This window comes from Lygodium microphyllum, chromosome 16 (genome assembly GCF_053477565.2).
Source record: "Lygodium microphyllum isolate KBCC chromosome 16, Lygodium_microphyllum_v1.1.10, whole genome shotgun sequence".
NCBI classification, from domain to species: Eukaryota; Viridiplantae; Streptophyta; class Polypodiopsida; order Schizaeales; family Lygodiaceae; genus Lygodium; species Lygodium microphyllum.
Genome location: NC_141150.1, coordinates 19,800,001 through 19,810,000, shown reverse-complemented (window position 1 = coordinate 19,810,000; position 10,000 = coordinate 19,800,001). Strand labels below are relative to the sequence as shown.

Below are 10,000 nucleotides of genomic sequence, written 5' to 3'. Positions count from 1 at the left end.
TAATACCAAACTATATATTGGCCTAAGAATAATTATATTAGTCAAGAACGTCTAGTAATTATACAACATAATGTCAAGAAAATAATAATATATTGGTCTAAGAATATATATATATATATATATATATATATAGAGAGAGAGAGAGAGAGCTATGTAGAAAAAAGTGTTCATGCATAACACTACTTGTATGCATTGCTCCCATTTTGTGATTATGTCTTAATGTCCACATAATATCTTATACCAAGATTTTTCCAATATAAAAACATGTTTTATACATCATTAAGATTCAAACATGTCTAATATATTGGTCTAGGAATATATGTGTGTGTGTGTGTGTGTGTGTGTGTGTGTGTGTGTGTGTGTGTGTGTGTGTGTGTGTGTGTGTGTGTGTGTGTGTGTGTGTGTGTGTGTGTGTGTGTGTGTGTGTGTGTGTGTGTGTGTGTGTGTGTGTGTGTGTACATACATATATATATGTCTTTAGAGAGAGAGAGAGAGAGAGAGAGAGAGAGAGAGAGCGCTATGTAGAAAAAAGTGTTCATGCACAATACTACTTGTGTGCATTGCTCCCATCTTGTGATCATGTCTTAATGTCCACATAATATCTTATACCAAGATTTTTCCAATATAAAAACATGTTTTATACATCATTAAGATTTAAACATGTCCAATATATTGGTTTAAGAATATATATATATATATATAGAGAGAGAGAGAGAGAGCTATGTAGAAAAAAGTATTCATGCATAACACTACTTGTGTGCATTGCTCCCATTTTGTGATCATGTCTTAATGTCCACATGATATCTTATACCAAGATTTTTTCAATATAAAAACATGTTTTACACATCATTAAGATTTAAACATGTCTAATATATTGGTCTAGGAATATATATATCTATATATATCTATATATATATATATATATAGAGAGAGAGAGAGAGAGAGAGCTATGTAGAAAAGAGTGTTCATGCATAAAACTACTTGTGTACATTGCTCCCATTTTGTGATCATGTCTTAATGTCCACATAATATCTTATACCAAGATTTTTCCAATATAAAAACATGTTTTATACATCATTAAGATTTAAACGTGTCCAATAATTCTTCATTCCTTTAACATATTGCAACATAGCATGGGTTTAATACTTTCCCTTCTAAAACAAAGTTGGCAAAAGGTCCCACGTGACCTGGTGCCGCGTGGGACCTTAGGGTTTGGGCAACCCCCATTAATTTTGAGTGTGTATCTACTATCTATGAATATTTCTAATATTTAATTGTAAGGTAGTCAAGTTAAGAACCATTGAGTAATTAGGTGCAAATTAAATAATAGCTACTCTAGATTTCAAAAGGGAATAATGGCACTCTTGAGCCTTAATGTTTTAATTAGCAGCCTTCACTCCCTCTTTGCAAGAGCATGATTTATAGGAGCATAGAGAGTATAGATGCATTGGTGACCATATCTATGCATTTTATCACAAATGGAGGCAAGGGAGGGCTCACAATGAAAGGAAGGGGCTTTGATGGGCACCATTGTTGGGAACCACCCTTCATTAAATCCCTTGAGAAACACTTGCAAGTCAAGTTGCTCTCCATGTTGGCATGATTTGAACCAAGAACAGCTTTGAACCTATTGCCTTCAAGCACAAATTGGAGCCTTTGTCAAACATAAAAGAGCCTACAAGTTGAGATGCTTCCCATTATGGGTGAAAAAATCTATTACCAAATGTGAGCCACCCATATCAGGTTGCACACATCACCATTGAAACCAATGTTTCTTACAAGCATGTGCAAAAGAGGGAAGGGAAGTGAAGTTGCCACAAAAATATTAGCTTATAGCTTGGCAATTATGCTTTCTTGTAAAGACCAACATGGCAACTGTGATTGTTTAGTGACAAATATCCATGATGCAATATGAGAAAGGTGTATAAGATAACCTCTCTCGTTAAGTAGTTCCTTCAATATTGTGGTTCCTTCAGTGTAAAATATTCAACAAAATGATAAACTTGGCATGTTTGCTTCTATATATCACTAATATCAAGAAGAAAAATGCAGACTTAGAGAGAGAGAGAGAGAGTGTGTGTGTGTGTGTGTGTGTGTGTGTGTGTGTTACATGAGCACGTGTGTGCAAGTGAACAATTGTCTGTTATATCTACCACTAGCATATGTAAATTAATAGAATATTAGACTTCAAAACATGCAATGATACGCCCCTTCCATAACCGCTTCTAACTTAATAGATTTCAAATTAAATTATTTAGTAGGATACAAGCATGAATGGCATCTTCCTTATGGGATCAAAATATGATGGCAAAGTGACCTAATATATATCTTCTTGACAGCAATTTTATATCCTTCATTCTAACAAGTAAACAAAGAAAACAATGTCAATAACATGCAACTTCACTATGCAAGAATTGGCATCATGTTCACTTTGTGAGCAAAATATTTTTCTTACCAACCATATTTAATCATTGTATTAAATATGCCTAAATCAATTATTAAAGTAAATCCACACAAGATATTTAAAAAGTGGAAACATCCTCAAGGTTTACATTTTAGTGTGCAACTCTACTTGCTAAAACTCAAGTAGAGCCAAAGAAGATCCCAATGCTTTCACCCCTTCTTTCCTACCATCTCTCTCTACTATAAGGACAATAGGGAAGCTTGTACATATCATCATTACTACATACAATCATAGCTAGTGGGCAATCGTGTAAGCTCTTTCTAATGCACACCACTCCTCATAAATGTTGACATAGCATTGAAGCAAGCAAGAACCTTCACCTTAGTGAAGCTTAACCTTGGCAAATGTTAGGCAAAGGACATAGAGAGTGTTCACGCGCACATATGTGAGGAATTGTACAATGATCCCAACATAAATGGAAGGCAAAAAGCAAGCTCATTCACACTTGCACCACACCACCTCCACTCTCTCTCTCTCTCTCTCTCTCTCTCTCTCTCTCTCTTTGCCTATCACACACCTTAATCAAAAGGGAGCAAGCTTATTCACTTTTGCACCCAATAAACATCACGATGATAGCCCTACCATTTACAAGCAAGAACAACCTAGACCATTACTATCTATGTGAGATGAGGGACTTGTTAGATTTATGGGTCAACATAAGCACACTTGTGCAACTTCACCATTTGATTCAGTTGTGTTTGCATTGACGAGAGCCAACAATTTCCCTACTTGCAAAGATAACTTCACCATTTGAATCAGATGTGTTTGCATTGGAGAGAGCCAACAATTTCCTTTCTTGCAAAGATAACTTCTCAAAAGAGAATAAGATGACTAGATTGCAAATGAAATTTTCTTGGAATTTGCAACGGCAATCACATGCAAAAGCATAGCAAGAGTTCATTTGAATCTTCTAGCCAAGCAACAATTCATTGATGGTCATAATAGTGTTGAGAAATCCAAGTCACGAAGAACCATAATTAGCAATAGATATCATTCAAAGCAGTAGGCTGGCACTTCAAACAGCCTAACATTAATTCAAGAATGCAGCCAATATCATTTACATAATAAGACACCATTCAAAGCCGTAGGTTGGCACTTCAAACAGCCTGGCATTAATACAAGAATGCACAATGCTTTGGTGATCTCAAAATCTCCAAAGACCTTAAATAAATACGCAACTGTTTATTGAAGAGCATAAGAAATCAAGACCATACATTAAAAACTTGAATACCCATTTTATTACAAAAAGAACAATTCTTTGCATAACTTCTACTGATCCTCAAGTTGAAACTTTAGTCTTTGAAACAAAGCTTCCAACACAAAAGTAGACAGGATCCATCAGGAGAAAACAGAAAAGACTGATAAATGTAGATTGCATTTCTAAGAGTAAAATTGTAAAAAGGTGAAATCCTCTCCATAGGACACCTAAGACACCTGTAATTTATTTTAGGCATCAAGAATTCCCGAGCCCGCCAATGCCTTTCATCAAACTATCAAGGCAGATTGGAAATGCACACATTCAAGAGATACTCGTGTTCTTGGACCCATCTTTGGAGGTTTGAATCACTTCAATTTAAGATTACTATGCGCTTCATGTTTTCGTACCTTATCTTGAGGGTTAAATGATCTGATTGTTTTGATTGAAGCTTACAAGTTGGACTCAAGTTTAGGAAACAAGGTCTACTGCATAGGATGCTCTACTCTACAAACAGACATGTAAAACATGTTGGAAGAGCAAGTGGATGCTAAAACAAATGCAGTTAGCAACTAGAACAACTTGAAAATTTCAGCACTTGTGTTACAACATTTGTAAGCTTAATTTAAAAACCTCTGAATACAGAAACAGTACCTTGCATGCAGTAAAGATGAGATGCAAGCACAAAGCAAGCACCTAGTCAGTAAGAAGGATTCATCAGCATTCAACAACATGTTAAGTCAACAGATAATGCAAGTTATATGCATGCATATAGTGGCTGAAACATCAGAAAAGAAATGGAAAGGTAACATCAGACATCTGAAAACTAATCTGACAAGCAAACAGAACAGTGCTTGGGACAAAAGACTTCTCAAAAAGTTCTGATATCAAATAGAGCAGCTAGAATTTCTACAGAAATAACCAGTCAGGGCCAATATAGTTAGAGCCATCTCAGAGATCTAGTGCTAGTGTGATCAAGGGTCCAACTGAAGTCTCAGCTGCTATCTGCAAAACAGCTTTGGCCTGATAAAGCAGGCTACTAGGCTACCGATGGCCTAGTAGAGCAGGCTAGGTAAGGATATAAGATATGCAAACCAAGAGGCTGGAAAAGAATATGTGCAAGAAAGAAACTGCAGCAGGAAAATGCAGATACCAAGGGATGCAAGGAAAACTTGGCTACCAGCAGTCCATAGCACTAAGATTTAGCAAAGACTGTTCAAGTCTGGGATTTCCATTTGAAAGCAGGTGCTCATCCTTTGCCTGTGACTACTCATCATCATAATGTCAGAATTACCCTCTTTAATATTTTGAAACGGCTTATCCTTGCGCTTATCTTCACAACTAGGCTACCAAACCTAAACACAATCAGTATCAGTACTCTTCAGTTCCCGACTCCACTTGCCTTTAAGAAGATCAAAATATGAGACAATTTCTTATGAGCAAATTTTACCTGAAGAAATAGATGAGCCTTCACAAAGTCCAGCTACCAATGATTCCGAACTCCTTGATCTAAATGAAGCTAATCATAAACTAATATCAGACTTTCAACAACACAAACTGTGACTGCCTCAATTGTGCCAGCAGCCCACAAATGGACCTCCAACTTTCTTAAGGATGCACAAATTTACCTTCTATAACCCAGGCATATTTTACAATGAAAGATAGTGTATCATGACTCCCAAGTAAGTGGAATGAGGCACTCCAAATGCACACATTCACCTTCTAGACCTTTTAATGAAACAGGTTTCACAATGAAAGATAGTGTGTCATGACTCCTAAGTAAGTGGAATGAGGCACACCAAATTCACACATTCACCTTCTAGACTTTTTAATGAAACAGGCATACTCACAGTTAAGAGAGACTATTATGACTCCTAACAATCAGTAAGAGAAAGAAAGGACTCACAGGTTTTGAGTTTGAGGGTTGCAAACATGGGAGCACACAACCTCTCCTTCCTACCCAATTTCAGCCTGTTACAGCATCATTTCAAAAGCCTTCAAAATCCATCATAATATCTTGAGCTAGAACGCATCAGCCAGTAAAATAAACACCAAACCTTGGACTGTCAAGGATGTTTCTGGAAAAGGGCAAGCCAGGCAACTACATCTCTTCACTAACGTGTACATCGTGAACATCAGAAACAACCATTCGAAGGATCTCTTTTTCAACTAAGTTTAACATACTGATGAACACCATATTACCTCAATGCACCAGAAAACAAGAGCCCAGTGTAGGCCTGAGTTAAGAAAATCCCAAAGACATGAGAGGGTAGATTAATGCAATAGGCATTATAGGCTGCGAAATTATGTGCAGGTCAGGCACTCTCCTGAGGGGTTCTCAAGTGTGTTTTATATCTTGACAACCAAAACAAAAAAACGATCACTTGTTCATAAAACTGACTTGCAAATAGCAATGACAAGTTCCTCCAAATTACAGCATAAGGCTCTGAAAGAGCACTCGACTTAACACCCAGATGACAATCCTCATGTCGAAAAATACTATCAAGATTGTTGATTTAAAAGAAAGTGTCAGTTGAATACTGCATCCAGATATTCTGATGCAATGCTACAAGCTCAAGTATAAAAAGCAGCCATCAACTGTGGCTGGTACACAATTCATCTTATGAATTGAAAACTCCATTGGATCCTAGCCTCAGCAGATTAAAATCCCACCCACAAAATGAGAAGCCAAATGACCCAAATGAGGTTCAGCATCCTAAAGGACAACAGTAACCAAGCGGGCTGTGGCCTGCAAGTGGACATGCTCTTACTGGACTTCAGCAGACTGTCCAGTCTTTCCATTGACAAGATCAGCAGTTTCAGTAAGTTCCTTGTCAACTTCCAAGTTTTCCTTGGCTGGAGTTTGTTGCTCTTTTACTTCCGCATTAACATTCTTAACACTAGGGCTCAAAGCATTCTTTTTTACTTGAGCAGCATGTTTCTTACTTTTCAAATGTGTTTCTAAACCTGCCTTGCTTGAAAAGGTGACATTACAGACCTCACATACATCAGAAGGATCACTCGAAGCTTTCTTATCATCATTAGCTTTGCTTGCTGCAGAGACATTTTCTGCATCAGACTTGCGGCGCTTTTTGGTAGCCAGAGCTCCATCCTTAGCACCTCGTTTCCTACCAGCTAACGGTGAGCTAATTTTCAAGACACCAGCAGTTTCTACTGACTCATTCTCATCCCCTCCTGCAACAGGTCGGTCTTTCTCAGGTTCTGAACCCTCTTGGACAACGTTAGTCGGTTCCAACTTCTCAGCCTTTTCAGCTACCTCCATGATTGTCTCAGTTGACTTTGCAGTAACTTCATTTACACCTGCCTCAGCTTTTTCAGCTGCATCCTTTGTGTCTTTTTCTGCCTTTTCAACTGCTTCTATGGCACCCTGTAATGTCTTATCGGCCACCTCACTATCCACTACCTTCCCAACCGTTTCATCACTCCCTTGCTCACCTCCCGTAGCAGCAGCATTGATATTACCAGAATCAGTCATTATTTCATCTTTCTGATCAGCTTTATCATTAGCCTCAGATTCATTGCCTCCATCTGCTTGCTTTTGACTTTCAAGTTGCTTTTTGTGTCTTTTTCCAGCAATGTGTTTTTCTAGGGTCTCAGCTTTAAAACAATTGATTTGGCATACAGAACACCAGCCAGGGCCACCTTCACCTGCAGCTGGGGATTGCTCAACTGCAGTGTGACCACTAGAAGTAGATTTTGCCTCAGGCTTAGCTTTCTTCTGAATTTGCTTCTTGCCCCTGATCCTCTGCATCCAAAAGGCACTCAATCAGAAGAAGCCCATAACATGAACTGTTTGTGTATGGACATAGAAGGAATGGTTAACCTAAAACACCTCCAGAATGGATACAGTGAGACCGCAGATTACAGACACTAAACAAACCAGGTAACAAGACAACTGGTTTGTACAAAGGACCTTAGTTTTTCCACTACAAAATCAGGCTAAAAGCGTAAGTGTAGAGATTACCTAGCCATTTCACACAATTCTAACTGCAGCCAACAACAGTGGCTGTACTTTACCTCAAAGGGTCAAACGTCTCAACATTTTAACTATGCATTTCTCCTTTTTTATCCCACTAAAAACCTAGGGGAGTAATGATAGCCAGAGCTCAAATTATCAACGCTATGAAGTCCACTGTCCTACTAATCTCACTTGTACTTTCATGTGTTTAAGAAACAGTAGGACTTGGACCCCATCGATTCAGACAACTGAGACAGAATATAGCAATTTATCAAGCTTTAACCTAAGCAGCTCCTCTTCCTCGTCAACCGCAGACAATTCAATGAGTCATTTCTGACTTAAGAAACAGTGCCTGCTAATAAACAAAGGCCTCTAATATATTTAGTACAAGCTTGATGCCGTGTCTAAGACTTTTTAACCCTACTGTGTGCACTATTCACCTGCACGGCATCAAACAGCTATGCAATTGTCTACATATTCTGTAATTATACTCCAGCTATCATGCATATCATAATACCAATAGATGTCAGAGCAAAATGCTCAGCCTAAAGGCCATGTCTCGATATCCACCTATACCGTTAATAAGGATGCTGGCATCCAGAAGGGACCTTCGGCAAAGCACAACAATACATTACACAAATAGGGCTCCTCACGACACAGAATTACTCAATTTTCACTCTAAAGGTGAGTGCCTGTGGTGAAAGGAAATAACAGCCTCTATATTCAATGGCTTCCACTGCAAGCTAGGTGGCTCAATGACTAACCTGGCTGCGCTCAAATCCTGGATCCATTCTTCTCTCCGAGAAACGGCGACCAAAGCTCCGGACAGGTCCCCATCCACGCTCACGTGCAGGTAGCGGCTCCCTCCCAGGATGGAACGGAGGCATTCGAGGGTCTCCCATGAATGGTGGTGGCGGGGGATGCATCATTCGAGGACCTCCCCTTGCAAACTCGGGGTAGGGCATCATCCGTCTACCTCTCGGAGGAGATAAGGGATGTCCCCGGTGCATCGGGGATCGGAAGGCTCGCTCATCAGGCCGAAGGTGGGACCTGGGGTCAAATCGATCAACAGGGTAAGGGTCTGCAGGGGGGAGGATACGAGGAGGAGGAGGTGCGAGCTGTGGTGGGGGGACAACAGTGGCACCCTGGAGGGATTCGACGGTGTAGAAGCCCTGTCCGGTGGAGAGGCTTGGGACGGAGGAAGGGGGGATGCCGCCGCGAGGAGGAGCCATGGAGCCATCAGAGCTGCTGATACCGCCGCCGCCGCCGGCACCGGGGCCCATGCTGTGACTGCGTGGGTAGTCGCGGGGGGGACCATGGACCATGCCTCGATGAGGATCCATGGCGCAGGCGCACGCAGGGGCGGGGCTAGGGTTTCAGGATGCGGGCTAGGGTTCCACCAACAGTTCTGCGTGTGGCGGAAGGTAGAGTTCGAAACCTCGTGAACGAGAGAGAGAGAGAGAGAGAGAGAGAGAGAGAGAAGGGGGAGGGGGCAGGAGCGAGAAGGGGGCTATCGCGAACTTAGCTTCTTTCTTGGACTTTGTTGGGAGGACAAACAGAATAATCCCCTTCCAATTTCCTGCCCTTCTTGGTTCTCTACTCCCCCCCCCGCGGCACCGAAGAAAACCACTACTCCTTGGGGTGCTTTCACACACAACGCCCTTTTGCTCGTGACGTGCACCTAGGTTTGGGTTCACAAGACGGAAAAAATATCCTTTACATAGTGGTGTCTATACATAGGTTGGTCACATGAGACGTGGTGTCTAAGCCTAGGTTGGTGTCACATGAGACAATGGAAGAAAGAAGGGCAAGGGCATATTGTCTATGTGGAAACATGAGATTAACTAAAGGGAAAGTGAATTGCCTCCAAACCCACTTGAATATGGGCACCCTCCCTTGAAAAATAAACATTTTTGCCAGGTCAAAGGGCTTGGAGCCCACCACATATAAGGTCTTTCCATATTTGCCTCCGAACCCACTTGAATATGGGCAGCCTCCCTCCCTTGAAAAATAAACATTTTCGCCATGTCAAAGGGCTTGGAGCCCACCACATATAAGGTCTTTCCGTATTTGCACTAACCATGTGAGACTTCCACTTTTCCATGCATTGTCTCCTCCTTGTGTAAACAAGAGCATAGTAGCTCTAAGAAAAGTAACTTTTCTTTCAACATTGCCATTTGAACCCACCCTCTGTAGACTTAAGCTCGATAAGAGTCCTAGCCATAGCACACGAGCCTCATCAACGGTCGCAACAAGATGCAAGCAAGAACATGTCATGACATGGCAAGCACTTAACATGTCATGTGACTACAACCATGGCCACCTAAATCGTCATGTAGTTTCTGTTGATTGACAATGCAAA

At 40.6% G+C, this 10,000-nt stretch overlaps 1 protein-coding gene and 1 long non-coding RNA gene across 2 annotated transcripts; both read right to left on the bottom strand.

The window, feature by feature from the left end:
- Positions 1 to 2,816: 2,816 nt before the first annotated feature.
- Positions 2,817 to 5,610, bottom strand: LOC148022593 (uncharacterized). Its single transcript, XR_015693513.1, has 3 exons — positions 5,566 to 5,610; positions 5,110 to 5,178; positions 2,817 to 4,355 (listed from the first exon to the last, which is right to left on the bottom strand). It is a non-coding gene; the product is annotated as an uncharacterized LOC148022593 (long non-coding RNA).
- A 538-nt stretch (positions 5,611 to 6,148) lies between these two features.
- Positions 6,149 to 9,201, bottom strand: LOC148022592 (uncharacterized). The gene is made up of 2 exons (XM_087695549.1): positions 8,403 to 9,201; positions 6,149 to 7,425 (listed from the first exon to the last, which is right to left on the bottom strand). Exons 1-2 carry the CDS (start codon positions 8,979 to 8,981, stop codon positions 6,427 to 6,429), a joined length of 1,578 nt encoding a protein of 525 aa, XP_087551675.1. The 5' UTR covers positions 8,982 to 9,201; the 3' UTR covers positions 6,149 to 6,426.
- Positions 9,202 to 10,000: the final 799 nt, after the last annotated feature.

Excerpts from the sequence above, each read along its gene's own strand:
- LOC148022592 (XM_087695549.1), bottom strand. The coding sequence starts at position 8,981 with ATGGATCCTCATCGAGGCATGGTCCATGGTCCCCCCCGCGACTACCCA. Across the intron at positions 7,426-8,402 it reads CAGGATTTGAGCGCAGCCAG|AGGATCAGGGGCAAGAAGCA; the intron begins GTTAGTCATTGA and ends TTTTGGATGCAG.